The sequence below is a fragment of the Micropterus salmoides genome, unplaced genomic scaffold (genome assembly GCF_014851395.1).
Source record: "Micropterus salmoides isolate LMB-PRFRI ecotype aquatic unplaced genomic scaffold, ASM1485139v1 Ms_hic_scaffold_5, whole genome shotgun sequence".
NCBI lineage: Eukaryota > Metazoa > Chordata > Actinopteri > Centrarchiformes > Centrarchidae > Micropterus > Micropterus salmoides.
In genome coordinates this window covers 8,336,638-8,351,622 of record NW_024044237.1, presented here as the reverse complement: position 1 = coordinate 8,351,622, position 14,985 = coordinate 8,336,638, and the positions used below count along the sequence as shown (strand labels likewise).

Below are 14,985 nucleotides of genomic sequence, written 5' to 3'. Positions count from 1 at the left end.
TTACACTCACATACGCACACAACTTCTTAACTTTAAGGATAAAGAGGGAAGACTCAGACCACCAAAACAAGTTCACCAATGGTCAGGAGCCGAACAGCTTCATACACCACAACTTCAATGTTTAAGTGTCTTTGAGTTTATTTTGTCAGATGTTTCTTGAGTTTCAGTAGAAAAATCCGCAATCCACAATGGAGAACAGGATTTTTTCTATTGGGTCCTTAAATCTTTTCATGAATAAGCTTGGGTCCAATTAAAGTCCAATTACAGACTAGTTTTACACAAGGAATTCAGGTACTAAAGAACATTTGGGACATATGGAAGCTGTGTCACATTTTAATTTATTTATGAGAGTAACAGGAAGGAAAGTTTGTTGAAGGAATCAGTCCTCAATTATTATAGTAGGTGATAAATGAAATCCTCTCGAATGTTTATAATTTTAATTTCATGGAGATAAACTTTGGTCTTGCTATAATTGTTTGAACTATCAATTCAGATTTGTTTTGTAAAAATTTTAATTAAAAAATCATCAAAACGCTGTGAGCTCATGTCAGTTTTTTCATCAGTGCTGTGTGCACAGGACACACATGAATGTATGTAGCTCAGTTTATTTCTACTCAAGGCACATTTTATCCTCTATTTATATATTATATCATGGATTTTTTTTATTTACATCATAGACTGCACAAAAGAAATATGCATTGGACTAACATTTAGAAACATCCCTTTATCTAGCTTAGGTGCTGAACGAATAATTGTTTGTGTTGTAGGATACTGAACTTTGTCGCTCTCCGTAGGACCCGAAATGTATACGAAACCTCTCGGGTTAGATCAGTTTAACAAAATTTCTGTGCAAATGTTTATTTTAAGTATATCTGTCCAGACGATATCACTGTCAAATTAAGTACAAAACAGTGTAATTTTATCCACGCCATTACCTCATTTTGAGCTGTAACGTTTTCGCTGTAAAAAGTAGTACCGCCTGCCTCCCCCGTGTATCTGGAATGGTACAGTCCGGAACTTGAAACATTTTGCGGGAAGCTGTTTCGAGCTGCGGAGTGTTGACAAAACAAACTTATCAACGCTAAACTACAGTTGTTCCACATGGGGTGAGAAAAATATTAATTATGAGTTATAGTCCAGCCGAAATCCGAACACATATCCACGACACACTGCTTTCTCGTATGTTGGTAAAGTCAAAATTCCATTTGAAAATCTGACGATATAACGTTGCCCTGCTTGTCCAACGTTAGTGGTAAATGTAACGATAACAGGTTAACGTTAACTTACGTTATTATGCCGCTTGAGATACTTTACATGTCTGTAATCTTTTGTGCTGCTAGTGTCGGCATGTAATAGAGCTAAGTAGCAACTTTTTAATTGATAACTCTTCGCAACCGCCATTTAACGTCAACTTAACTTACTGCAAGTTAACGTTAACGTTAGGCTAATAACGTTAATATGGTAGAAGGTGTTTGTGAGAAAAGTGCTCAAACTAGCTGAAACAAATAGGGCTTTGTTTGTTTTAAGCGTTGCTTGGTGGTGATAGAAGCATAACGAGCTATAAACAGCTCAAGAAAGTACTTTATAAGGGTTGTAACAAATACATTAATGTGCCACATTACTGAATGGAGTTTGGTTTGAGGTTAGCCAGCTGAAACAGAACGACACAACGGCTCCCTAAACTCTAACATTAGCCTGGAGGGAATGGAAACTCAGTGTCACTTCAGCGGGGAGGATGCTCAACGACACAGAGATGAGAGTGGTTTGGTTGGAGGTGTCACCTGGGGGTGGCGGTGGCAGAAATATTGACAATGATGATGAAGTGGCCCTGTCTTCTTTGTTTCCGCAGTCCCAAAAAGGGCAGAGGGGCCAAAGTGGTCGCAGTGCCAGAGAGTCAAGTGAGTTGGTTAATGGTCGCTGTAGCATTTGCACAACTTATTTGATGAAAATTGAAGTGCACTATGATTTGGTCGTCACCTTGTCACATGTATATATTTTTCTCCCCCTTTCAGTAAAAAACGCATGGCGGAATTTCCATACCACATTCTGATGTCTGTCTGTAATTGTGTTATGGTTATTACACCTTGCTGCATTGCACAGCATTATGGAATTTGAATTGTATTGTTCTCTATTGTGTTCAAATTCAGAAGGATTCATCCTTTGATCATGCGGATTCTCCCAACCTGTCTGCTATAGAGAGAGCTAGCTTCCTGGAGGGACTGCAGCCAAGTCATGGTGAGTCTTCACTGTACGGCTCTATTTTTATCCCTGCCAGTGTCATCATGTCTCTGTGAGTCTTTAAAAGGTGAGAAACGGCAATGGATCATTCGATTTTAACATCTTAAAAATAATCAAATGTATTTTTTGAATGTGCTAGTTGAAGCCAAACACAGCAAACATGGTTGCTAAACTATATGTTGGATAGACCTATTTCTCATTTTTAATTAAATTATTAATGAACCATGATATGATTACTATTATAAGTGGATCAGCAGTGCATTCTGTTGTATATTTTTTATTCTACTCCTTATCTTGTGTTACTGTTTTGTTATTATTTTTCTGCAGCACTTCAAGCTGATGTCACATTAACACTGGCAAACAGTTTGCTCCATGTGTTCCTCTGTGTGTCCCTACATCTACTTCTTCCTTTTTCCCCTCTCTTCACTTAGGTCACCTTGTTTTCCAGCATAATTCCAAACCACCAATCTTGTGCTGACCAGAAAACTCTTATTTTGCCCAGGTAACCCTCTGCACAGTACCGCATTGGAGGAAGATTTAAATGTCTTAGAGAAGGGACAGATGGACAAAGGAAAAGCTGGGAGGAAGGATATTCCTCAGACGTCGAAGACCACTGTTAAACAGCGTAGTGCTGCTGTGAAGAGAAAGAAAACAGAGAGAGATGGAGACAGTGAGGAGGAGGAAGAGGAGAAGAGGAAGAGCAGGAGAAGTACTGGAGGCAAGGTCAAAGCCAGGTGAGGTCAATGGACTTTACTTTCCACACTGGTACTACTGTGTTATGATGTGAATGCAGCTTTTCCTTAGAACTTAGTTAACTCCAGTGCTTCTGTCTGAATTAAACAGGCCAGGAGAGAAACAGAGAAAGAAGGGAGCGCCTCAGAGGGAAAGGGGAGAGTTAGCTGTGGAGAGGAAGGAGCCAGATCAGCCAGACCCAAGCTCCAACCTCCAGAAAAGCAACCAGCTGACCTCAGCAGCCGGCAGTCTCAAACATTTAGTTGGGAAAAGGCCCGCTAAAAGGAGGAGTGCTGGACAGATGACTGCAGCGAGGTGAGGTTTACCTTGCCTTCCACCTGTCCCCGATAAATGCTTTTTGTCTATAAAGACACGTTTAGTTTTTTTTTACTTTATTGAGAAGAAAACCATAGGTTAAAGAAGGAAATTACACCAAGGTAGAAACAAAGGGGTTAATGAATTAAATGAGTATTGAAAGAATAAATCAACTCCTTTGAAAAAGAAGTACACATTCCTTAGTGAATAATTACATTGCCATAGCTACATGGGTCTTTTGGTTGGAGAAATCAAGACAAATGTATTAGTAATAATAGTATTTTTTTATTTACAGCTCAATATCATGCACCACGTTACAATGGGCTTTACAAGCATGCATGACCCGCATGAGCTCTAAAAGATCAGTAAACCTCCACAAAAACATCTTGGATAAAAACAGGAAAAGTCAGTAGAGGCAATGTCCCTTTTTAGAAAGACAAAAACACTCAGAGTATGTACAGCAGTTGCATTAAAATCCACCAAGAGGTCCAACACTAATGTCATAAATCCAGTATAAGATACTGTGATTAAAAAAATAGTTTGTTCCAGGTTCAAGGGATCAGGGGAAGGGGTTAGAAATTGTTGTGTGACACATAATAGTCTGGCTGTTGTGTCAATTTTCTCTACTGTTTGTTGATATCCAGTCATAACACTGCCTAGATCTGTCTGTCTTCCCATTAAATTCTTTATTGGTCTTTGCGTCCCATCAAGGCCCGTGAAAAACCAGCTGATGAAGAAGGACAAGAAGAGACAGAGTGAATCGGGAAGTGGAAACTCCAGTGACCCTCAGTCACAAGTGAGGAAGTTAATGATAATGCCTCCAATAACAATGGTAGCATCTGTTGAATATCACAGTTGTGGTAATCACGTCATAATGAAAGTAGCATTAAGGGAAAAAAACTAGTAAAGGAACATCTAGTAAAGTGGAGACTGTCCATATCCTGAGACAATGCTATGCTACATATTGTTTTCTTAAAGGTGGATTCTGACACAGACACCGCCCAGCAGAGACGTAGGAAAATCCTGTCCTCTGATGAAGAGGTCGGGGACGAGGACACAAGTTGGGTATGGACTGACTTCAGCTGACTGCTGGCGCCAGGAGCCTAGCATCCACAGGAATGTGGCCTACATTGTCTTGGGTTGTATTCATCTTTGGTTTTATGTCATTTATTTTCAGAAACCAAGTCCAAAGAACGCCAAGGTCTACAATTTCAGTAGAACCAGAAAATCTGCGTCTGATAAGTCTAAAACTAGGAAGTCTTCATCGGGTAAGTGGAAAGAGTAGCATCAGTTTTGACTTCTGGCTGAGGTGCAAAGTCAAATGTCGCTGTACACTTCAAATCTCAAAGTTTGAGAAAAAATGCTTATTCACTTTCTAGCAGAGTTAGCTTAGAAGACTGATTCCACATTCATATCTGTACATTCAGTTTGAAGCTGGAGCCAGGAGGCGATTAGCTTAGCTTAGCATAAAGATAACAAAAACAAGGGTAAAACGGCTAAAATCTATAAAGAACCTCTAAATGAATGAATCAACAAGTTGTGGTTTCACATTGGTGTTACGTAGAGGACTATTTCATATTTCAAAAAAAGTACACATAAGATGTTAATTAGTGAGCTTAGAAGTGCTCGTAGGCATTTTGGTGGTGGTGTTGTTTTTACCTTTTACCTTTGGACAGAGCCAGGCTAGCTGTTTCCCCCATTTCCAATCGTAATGCTAAGCTAAGCGAACTGTCCCCGGGCTCTATTTCCATAATTTAACGTACAAATATTTGAATATTATCAGCAAGAAAGCTATTACTTCAAAAGTGAAGTCCAGACTTTTTGATGTATCTTCTTGGCATAAGCTGGACGTTTGAGGTTGTTTTCTCTTTAGTATTTCATTATACATTGCAAAACACTGGAAAGGAAATAAGCATCTTGAGTGCAGCTGAAGTATTATAAGAGTTTTGGAAATCTAGGAAGTATTATAATGAGCTAGCAGCTGTCAAAAAGTCTTAGTGCAAACTGTTGTTCACAAGATGTAAAAAGGTTTTTTGTACTATTCTTCATGAAACTTCAACCACGACAACCTAATTCTTCCTCCTGAAGGCAGTGCGTCTGCCGACCCAGACAAGGCCAGCGCCGATAAACAGAGGAAGAGACGAGGTCGTCAGGGAGGAACAGAGTTAGATGTGGTGCTGGATGCTTTCCTTGACTTCTGTGACCAGTACAGGTAAACTAAGATCATCATATCATGTCACTACACAAGAACCACTTGCATTCACAAACGTTTTTTATTGCAGTTGGAGACGGTTACATTCTTTGTCGTCTTGTATTTATTTTGCAGAGAGTCTGTGGAGTCTAAAGTGGTCAAACAGTCAATTGATTCTTTTTCCTCCAATGTGAAAGAGCAACTCTTGGAAAAGGTAAGGAGGAGGAAGCAAAAGAGCAACTGGACGCTGTTTTCAAAATGTTTGTTTTATTTAACAGGGACAATGCACATTAATCAACACCGTAGTAAAACTTCAATGTAAATTTGCCATGGTTAGCTAAATAGCTCATTTTCATCTGTAGTATAGTTAGTTATAGTATAGTTATAAACCAATAGGTGCCGATTAGAACATCTAGTACAGAATTACAACCATATTTGTAAACTGTTTAAGCATTTTGTTGTATAAGAAATTGTGAAACAGTCGATTTTTAAATCATCTGAGTGGTTACTTTGAGGCTGATGTGAACGAATGGTGTTTTTGATCCAAAGTGCCAATAAGGATTTGACCACAGTGAATTTTTTAACTGCAGATTTACAACCAAACTAAAGATTTACAACCATCTTTTCATGCAAAGAATGTGACAAACAAATTATAGTTGTTAAAGTGTTTTTCCCCAAAAATGAGCCACCAAGACGCCTGCGTAGATTTTTTAATGTGATCATACATACGGTAACATATCTAGCAAAACAGAGGTGAATGGTACGGATTTGTATCGGTATTTTTAATCAAACATGATTATCCACTGGTGTTTATTCTCTTCCAGATCTCTTCTTCCAAGGAGCTTAAAGTTCTAAAAAGAGAAAACGCTAAGGTAACTACTGCGACCAGCTTTTTAATAAATCACAAGTATTAGACGAATTGCAAGACATGGTGCACAGAGGATGAATCCCACATACTTTGGTGATCCCTGACTTTTCATCTAACTCTGCCGTGAGGTTGACATTTGTGGTTTTGAGTGAAATGTCTAAACAACTATCGGTTGGATTCCCATAAATCTGGGTGCAGACATTATACGGATAACAGTTAACATGGTAAACATTATACAGTACCTGCTAAATATCCGGCTGTTAGCATTGACATTGTGAGCACGCTAGCATGCTGTTGTTAGCATTTAGCTCACAGCTTAACCTCACAGAGCAGCGAGCATTGCTGTGGACTTGTTACACATACTACGGTCTTGTTGGCAGCCTGTATTTACTGTACCCTCTGTCTCGTTGGTGTATGTCTGTGTGTATGTCAGGTGGGTTCTTTGATCCGCACAAAGACACAGAAATTGTTGGATGCCAAACACGAGCTCATGAGGTGAGTTTAGAGTCAAAAACACACCAGTTTTCATTTCCACAAACTCAGATTACTGTCGCATTTTAGTGTCCATACTAACCAACTAAAAAAAATCCCTTTTAAAATAATGAGTCCTTAAATCATCCATTGTGTTGCCAGCTAAATACATAATTAACCCAAACCTGTGTTCAGTGTTAAAAACAATCATTATTAGTAACACTTCATGTAAAGGCTGTTTACAACCAAGTCCTCAAGATGACCTTTCCACTGGGTGTGTTTGGTCAGGGCAGAGAGGCAGATGTGGTTGCTGCAAAAGGAGAAAGCTGAACTTAAACTCCGATTAGCTGATCTGAAGCGCGGCCAAGCCTTCCTGCATGACATCAGAGAGCTCTACGGACATTACCTGGATTACCGACACAAACACCCCAAAGAGAAAGAGACGGTATACATGCATACATACTCACTGATGATGTGAATATTGACTTTAGAAATAATAAAAAGTATGACCTGTACTGTCTTGTTATTTGTGTGTGTTGATCATAGATACATCTTTATCTTACTGGAACTTTAATGCACAGATTATGATTTTTAAGAGTTTGAATAAAAGGGTAAAAGGGTGATGTAAAGACTCCTTTCCTCTCCTATTCCGATCCAGTATGGGGCGTCCAGCTTGCCAGCTCTGCTGTTGGAGACCAGGCATATTCAGGTGGCAGAGCAACAGCTGAGAGGAATCGATAACCAACGGGGGATAAGACAGAAGAACAGCACTAGGAAATAATGTGCTATGCCACACAAATACACAGGTTAAAGACTCAAAGACTATATTATGAGCAATACAAAATCTGCTGGAAGTGTTTTAAGGCCTTTATACAGAAAGAAGCATGATGATTTGGATTGTATGTTATATTTTGTGGTTCTGATTTCATTGTGTATATGAGCCAAATCTTGGATCATCGCTAAATATATTGCTAAATACAATACTGTACATATAATAAATGCAAAATGGGGTCATGTTTTGTGTGTTCTTAACAAAATAATATTATTTTGAGGTCATGTTGAATGCTTGAGGTCAAATTGGTTTCCCTTGTATGAGTTCTGTAAAGTAACTTTCTGAGGAAATGTATAAAAAGTGCCTTAACCACTGTTTTTTAGTTTTGTAATGCTATGGGATATGTCGAGACGTCGCCACTGTTCTCTAAGCCAATCAGCTGCGCCCTTTGGTCAAAGGTGCGCCTGACGTTTTATAGCTTCTCTGCCCACACAGGGGTCAGTGTTCCTGATTGGCTCAGAGACATTTCCTTGAAGTTATAGAAAGTACGAGGAGCTGCTAGTAAGTATTTGTAACACCGTCTTACACAAAAAGGTATGTTTATTATGGAAGAAGCATTATAATATTTATTACTACAGTTTGACGAAGCGTGACTGTCAGTTGTAACTTAGTTAACGGGACATGTAAAACCTGGACTCATTGTAACTAGGTTTCTTTTTAACAGCCTAGTTTACGTAAGGAAACGTTAACACCTGACTAATGAGATTTCAGATTTCTGCTAAGTTAAGTTTTAAGTTGGAGGCAGTTGTGAATTCATTGGGTACTTAAAACTGAATGTCGGTGGCCAAGTTATGTATGTTATGGGAGATAAGTTACTGAAAGGAAATTGTCAGCTCGTGTTCGTCGGTCATCTCTATCCACGTAATCCCACGTGTAATGTAAAGTTAACTTTATCTAACGTTAGTAAATGATACCGATGTAATAACGTTGCTTCCTCAAAGAGATGTAGAGCGTAATTAATTTCCTGTTTTTCATCCATGGAGTTTCGCAATTAGATCGTCCTAACGTTACAGTGTTGACACTCCTTACACTGATTTATTATGACTTTGATACATTAAAGATATTTGGTATGATAGCCTGTACTATGATGCAGTACTTTCATCATGGCTCCTAACAATAACGCGAACACCTGGTTAATGCGGTCAGATTGAAACCATCGCGGTTGAAGTTGGATTCCCTGAACAACGGCTGTCTGATGAAACATCCTGTGTCAAAATACCTGGAATCAATATGAGAACAAAAACGCGGCACTCGTCCTGACTCGCAAGTTTCTGCTACCGAGTAAAAATCACAATCAGTGGCTGAACCCTTTTTTTTTTTTTTTTCTTTTTATGATGTGGGGGGGGGGGGGGGAATAAAGCCTTTACCCAGAAAATAAAATGCAATGATATGAAAATATAACATTTAAACGGATAGTCTGCGATTTCTCCACCTCACCTAAAACAAAGACATAAAAAATACCACTCTTATGTAACTAGGAGACTTTCTACCCCAGCCAAACTATTTCCCGGGGGGAAACCTGCATAGCATTATTTCTAACAAGAAATTGCAGTGCAGAAATGCCAAATTAGGATTTAGGTATTTCAGATGCTGTTTTCTCCATTATGAAGTTTTTTTATTTGTTCGCCAGAGGGACGTTGATTTTTCGACTGTAAAATGTCCTGCTTAGTGTCAATCTGGGTCACAATTGTTTTTAAACAACGAGTCAAATGGATCCTTGTTGACATTGTTGTTTATGTAGTGTGTTTATGTTAAAGAAATACTGTTTGGGCCAGTATTAGTAGATCTCTGTCAACTCCTAAATATTGCTATCTGTAGTTCCCTGAAGTATCCAGTAGAGGTCAGGCAACAGTTGTCACTGTTATTTCATGGAAAGATGAAGTTAACAAAGCATGTTTTAGTGCAAAAACGCAGTCAAGATGGACTCTGTTTCCCAAATGTCAGACTGTTTATAGTGAAGATGAAACTTTAATATTATCATGTGGTTGCATGAAGGAACTACAAATCTTGTTTTGTTATAATGACTAACAACCTTGTACCTTGTATGTTTATCGCAGTCAGTGGTTCTGAAGTTGCTTTAGCTGGTGTGAGGAAAGGTTTGTTTTAAATGGCACTGAAAGTAATTAGATGTTGCCTGCACTTCTTTGAGAGAATGCAAGATACTGAATTTCAGGGAATGGAGGAGAAAAATCGATGTGAATCTTTTTATGTTGGTGGTTGTTTCCACTTTCTACGTCACTGCCTCTTATGCATTTGTGCTTGTAGGAACATGGCTGGTCTTCAAGGTGACGATGACTTGCAGAGTGGTGGGGACTCTGTGGACGCCTTAAAATTTCAAAAGAAGTAATTGTACTTTGGTTACTGTCTGATTACCCATATGTTATGTACCCAAACCTGTAGGGTAATATGTAATCTCTCCAATTATATTATTTATGTTGTATTTTTTCATGTTATTAATGAGATTTTATTCATTTCTTTAGCAAATATTTTTCATAACATATTTATCCACACGGGAAATCTGGTAACAGTTTGACTTCTTTGTCTGTTATTCAGTTTGCCACCGTGTAGGTTGTGAACCATTGGCAGACATTATTTCAGCTCATTTACAAGGTGCTGAATGAGCACTCAAACAGATGCTAAAACCCCCAACTGATGCAGAACAAGTTTAGATACCACTGAGCTGTTCAAAAGTGTTAAAACGTCTGCTCTAGTGAGATTGTGCTGAACAAGTTTCAGCCATTTTTACTGTGCGTTTACGAGTCTGTGTGTTTGTGTATGTAAATGTTCAGGCCAGATGCAGCGCCCGCAGGCAATAGGAAGACTGCAGAGGAAGTGGTTCCCAGAAGCAGTAGAGCAGCAGGCTCCGACCCTTACTGCTACAAGATGGACTACCCCTGCCTCGGAACCTGTCTGGTTATCAACAATAAGAACTTCCACCAAAGCACAAGTAAATGCACCCATTTGACAAGTCTCACTTCTGCTGACTGCCTCAATGTTATGCCCTGTATATGCTTCAATGTGGCATTTGTGTGAATATTCTTTGTTTTGATTTGTACTGTTTTAATGCATGAATTGTTTTTTGTGTTTGTCTCAATTGTGTGTCAAACGCTTAGTATGTCTACTTTCTTCTGCTTAGTTTTGTTGTAAATATAATTGTAATGTATTTTATTGGATGTATGCCTATTGACAACTGGCCGGGGACAACAGCTGGAAATTAGCCGTAGAGGCTAAAGCTGCTCTTTTTATCAAAAGGGACTGTCCACGATATTATAAACAAATAAACTAAACTAAACTAAATGAGTGATGGCAGAATTCTGTTTAGCTGCGTCTGTTTTGGGGTGACTGACACTTGAATAGAACAAAACCATAGGTATAGTTATTAGTAACATCGGTGCTTTTCCTCTTATGACAAGTCAAAATGTCGGCTGTGCACAAGGCCTGTCTAATAGACGTGCTCCTCCCATACTGCCGCTCTGTATTTTTGAACGAAGCTTGCGTAAGTAGACCCAAATAAGAAGAAAACGTTCCAGTTCTCCTGAATGTATATTAAAGCATTAATATACCCATGTCACATCTGCCTCCTCTGTCACCAAGTTTACCAAAAGGAGCCACAGTTGTTTTTCTGTTTCAATTACATAAACACACAGTTAGACAAGACACAGCAACCGGATATGTCTAACAGTCTAAAGAGTCTAAACTGTCTGCTCTCTTGGGTCTGCAGAAAGAAAGTGAGTTCAGAAGGTTCCGGTTATAGACTTAGTGCTTGAAAATTTGCATCGCTGGTCTTTGCTCCATAATAGGTGCTGACATTGAACATTTTCTGCAATTCTACTTGTGTTTGTGTGTCTCTCTAGACATGAGTCAACGTAATGGGACAGATGTTGATGCTGCTTCTGCTATTAAGACCTTCTCTGATCTGGGCTATAAGACAAGATATGTCAATGATCAGACTGTGGAGGAGATGAAACAGCTGATGTTAAGTGGTAATAAAAACTACAACTGATCTCATTCATTCTAGGTTACAACTATGGCTGTTCACTGTCATGTTAACGCTTTATTGAAAGGGACCAGTGTTGGTACTCATTTATCATTCATCAGGTGACAGTTCTGTTGACTGCACTTCCACAGGAGCTCGCAGCAACCACTAGATGGCAGCGCCTGAGGGTGGTTACTGTTTTATTCCCTGATTAACTGGAATGACTTTTAAAGTAGTCATCCATGTCAGACCTGTTGTGTATTGCAGTCTGAGAACTAAAACTGCTAGATGCTAAATTAACAGCACTGTCCATAAGATACAATGTTGCCCAACAGTTAAAATGAGAAAGGAGAATGTATCCGAGCTGGTAATGTAACCTTGTCTTGTTTTCTATCTGTTCTTGTGTGTGTTTCTAGTATCCAAGGAGGACCACAGTAATAGTGCGTCATTTGCATGTGTGTTGCTAAGTCATGGAGACGAGGGGGTGATATATGGCACAGACGGCTATGAAAAGATTGAAAACCTGACAAAATACTTCAAAGGAGATCACTGTAAGAGTCTTGTGGGGAAACCAAAGCTCTTCTTTATACAGGTTCGTTAAATGTAGCCACTGTTCATCTTGTATTATCACCTGGAAAATGTATCTTGAGATGCTCGTATAGGGCTGCAGCTAGCTACTGTTGGTCATGTTCAAAAACACATTATTTTTCTCAAATTGTTTTAGCTACTGTCTCTTTAAGGCCCCCCTCCTTAAAAGCCCGCTCTCTTCTGATTGGCCAACTTCCCAGAATCCTCCCAAGGGGCAGTAACTAGCTGGTATAGCCCTGAAAAGAAGATTGGAGATATGTCTGGCTATGTGAGACTCTGCAGCAGCCAATGCTTGAGGCCCACACCGCCTCATCCTCTTGCCGGTGTGCTTAAGGGCTATGACAGTTACAGTAACTTAGCTTGGACATAAGGCACAGAATATGATGTATTTACTGTTTATCAAACCACAAATGAGACAAGAATTAGAGATGCCGCTGCTAGCCGGGCCGCACTGATTACAGTACAAAAACACAATTTTATAATTTTATTCATTGATTTTGGTGAAGCTGGATCTTATTTTATGGAGAAAATATTTTATGGTTTTCCTGCGGATGTTCTTTTGCTGCTCTGCCTCAACTTTCCGGGATTTATGGAGTTTCCTGATTAGCAGTTTAGCAGCTACTACTACCTGCTAACTGCCGTGCAGCTAGCCGTCCTATTAGCTGACTGTGCCCGGACTGGAAGCTTGGTGCTCCGGGGCCGGGGGTGCGTTGGGGCTAACACCTCTAGTACAGGAGCTCTGGACCGCTGGGAGTGCCCAGTTCAGGCAGAGTCAGCTGATAACAGCAGTTATCAGTAGCATACGGTTACTGTAGCGTTAGCAACAAGTAAAGCTATCTGTCCATCAGGTAACTCCGTAAATCACAAAGAGTTGAGGCAGAGCAGCTGAATGAAATATCATAAGAAAAAACAGAAAATATTTAACTTTTCCTCGTAACTGTAAAAGCACTTTCTGCGAGACACTGAACAATCTCCATCTCTAGCCGAGCAATGGTGTTGTGTTGGACGGTGGGGGCATGACGGAGAGCGGTGTATTTAGCACAGTGTTCAGTGGGTGGTGCTGTCCACTGCGTTGAAGGGCTGGAGGCGGTCCTATGTTACACAGATCCCTCCATGATGTCATGAAGGGAGCCAAAAATTAAACGGTGTGTTTGCACACTCTGAAAATACTGAGCAGGAGAAAAAGTTAATGGGTCATTAGACACATTAGATAAATTATGTACATTTTTCATAATATGAAACCTTCAAAGTTGCCTACTTTTAGGTCAATACATGTTTTTATATAAATATATAAAGGATATTTCTCCACCAGAATTTTATTCCTGGTGGTGTGGAAGAAGCCTTTGAGGAAGCTAGACCGTCATGTCAGAAAATAAAATATACAGAAAAAAGATGAAAATAATTTTTCTTAATCAAATCATTTTCAAAAATGAGGTGGGCGGTGCACTGGCTAATGCCATACTAGCAGATGCTTGTTTTATAGTAATATCTTGTTCTTTTTTTTCACTATTTGACTCCAAGCTTTGAATTAAATTTTATGTGTAAGTACAAAAGTCAAAACTCTGGGCTCATTATGACACCTAGTCAGATGTGACTCGTTTAAGGAAAAATCAACTTGTTGGAGTAAATTAGAACAACCACCGTTGGTTGTTAATGTATCTTTTAATCCACAGGCCCTGTCTGCAGAGTCCCAGCACTATTGTGAAACACTATCACACTTAATGTACATATACAGGGGTTTCCTGTCCTTTTTAGGCGTGCCGTGGTACAGACCTGGATGACGGCGCCTTCATTGAGACAGACAGTGTAGAAGAGCAAACAGAGAGGATTCCTGTGGAAGCAGATTTCCTGTATGCTTATTCCACTGCTCCAGGTAAGTAATAATAGTAGTGGTAGAAAAGACTGCCCGTTGAGAAAATATTCACTAAATGAATCGTGGATAACTGGCTGATATCTGTTTATAACCCTGGTATTCATGTGTAAGTGGTAAAGCAGTGTGTCACCGTGTGCACCTTTTTGTAAGCACAGTAATTTGTCCTGCAGGCTACTACTCATGGAGAAACACAGCCAACGGTTCCTGGTTTATGCAGTCATTGTGCGAGATGTTGTACTGTTACAGAGGAAAGCTGGAGCTGATGCAGATCATGACCCGAGTCAACCGCAAGGTGGCACTACACTTTGAATCTGCCTCCAACCTTCCTGGATATAGTGGCAAGAAACAGATCCCCTGCATTGTCTCAATGTTGACCAAAGAATTCTACTTGCCTGCCTAGATTAAGATCAGATTCTTTTGTTTTACCTACAGGATACTAAAGGGTGTTGGGACAATTTCCAATGATTCATTTTCAATGAGCCCATATCACTGATTATGCGCTTTAACAGTAGCAGAAGCATAGAACTGTGGACTTTTGTATGTTGGTGGAGAGGAGGTGGTGTGGATCCATATTCATCATAAACTATATGTTTATAATCCAGTGCCAATACTCTTACTATGTTGTTCTATTCTGTACAAGCAACATCTATTGCATGTCTGTCCTGGAAGAGGGTATCCAATGATGTTCTTGCTGTAGTATTTTCCCCCTTAAAAGAGGTTTTAGGGAGTTCTCCTCTTTTGAATCAAGGGCAATGTTGTTTGCTGAAAAATGTGTGATTTGTGATATCGGGCTATATCAATAAAATTGAATACATTTATAGGATAAACAGTTAGTTTACTACATACAGTTTGTTGCTTTTTACCAGTTCTGGTATGCAATAAATGCACAAGCACAAATGGA

At 39.5% G+C, this 14,985-nt stretch overlaps 2 protein-coding genes across 3 annotated transcripts; both read left to right on the top strand.

The window, feature by feature from the left end:
* Positions 1-967: 967 nt before the first annotated feature.
* On the top strand, positions 968-7,830 carry cenpu (centromere protein U). Its single transcript, XM_038699321.1, has 14 exons — positions 968-1,106; positions 1,850-1,898; positions 2,148-2,235; positions 2,741-2,972; positions 3,082-3,285; positions 3,997-4,081; positions 4,264-4,350; positions 4,463-4,553; positions 5,374-5,497; positions 5,612-5,690; positions 6,301-6,348; positions 6,778-6,839; positions 7,104-7,260; positions 7,474-7,830. The coding sequence occupies exons 1-14, from the start codon at positions 1,102-1,104 to the stop codon at positions 7,594-7,596; spliced, it is 1,434 nt and encodes a 477-aa protein (XP_038555249.1). The 5' UTR covers positions 968-1,101; the 3' UTR covers positions 7,597-7,830.
* A 231-nt stretch (positions 7,831-8,061) lies between these two features.
* LOC119888653 (caspase-3-like) lies at positions 8,062-14,985 on the top strand. Of its 2 annotated transcripts, none has more exons than XM_038699323.1 (7): positions 8,062-8,181; positions 9,913-9,990; positions 10,437-10,594; positions 11,502-11,630; positions 12,040-12,215; positions 13,967-14,084; positions 14,255-14,985. In XM_038699323.1, the coding sequence occupies exons 2-7, from the start codon at positions 9,917-9,919 to the stop codon at positions 14,482-14,484; spliced, it is 885 nt and encodes a 294-aa protein (XP_038555251.1). In that variant the 5' UTR covers positions 8,062-8,181; positions 9,913-9,916; the 3' UTR covers positions 14,485-14,985. The 2 variants fall into 2 exon arrangements, with proteins under 2 accessions (XP_038555251.1, XP_038555252.1); XM_038699324.1 differs by having other exon boundaries at positions 8,065-8,148.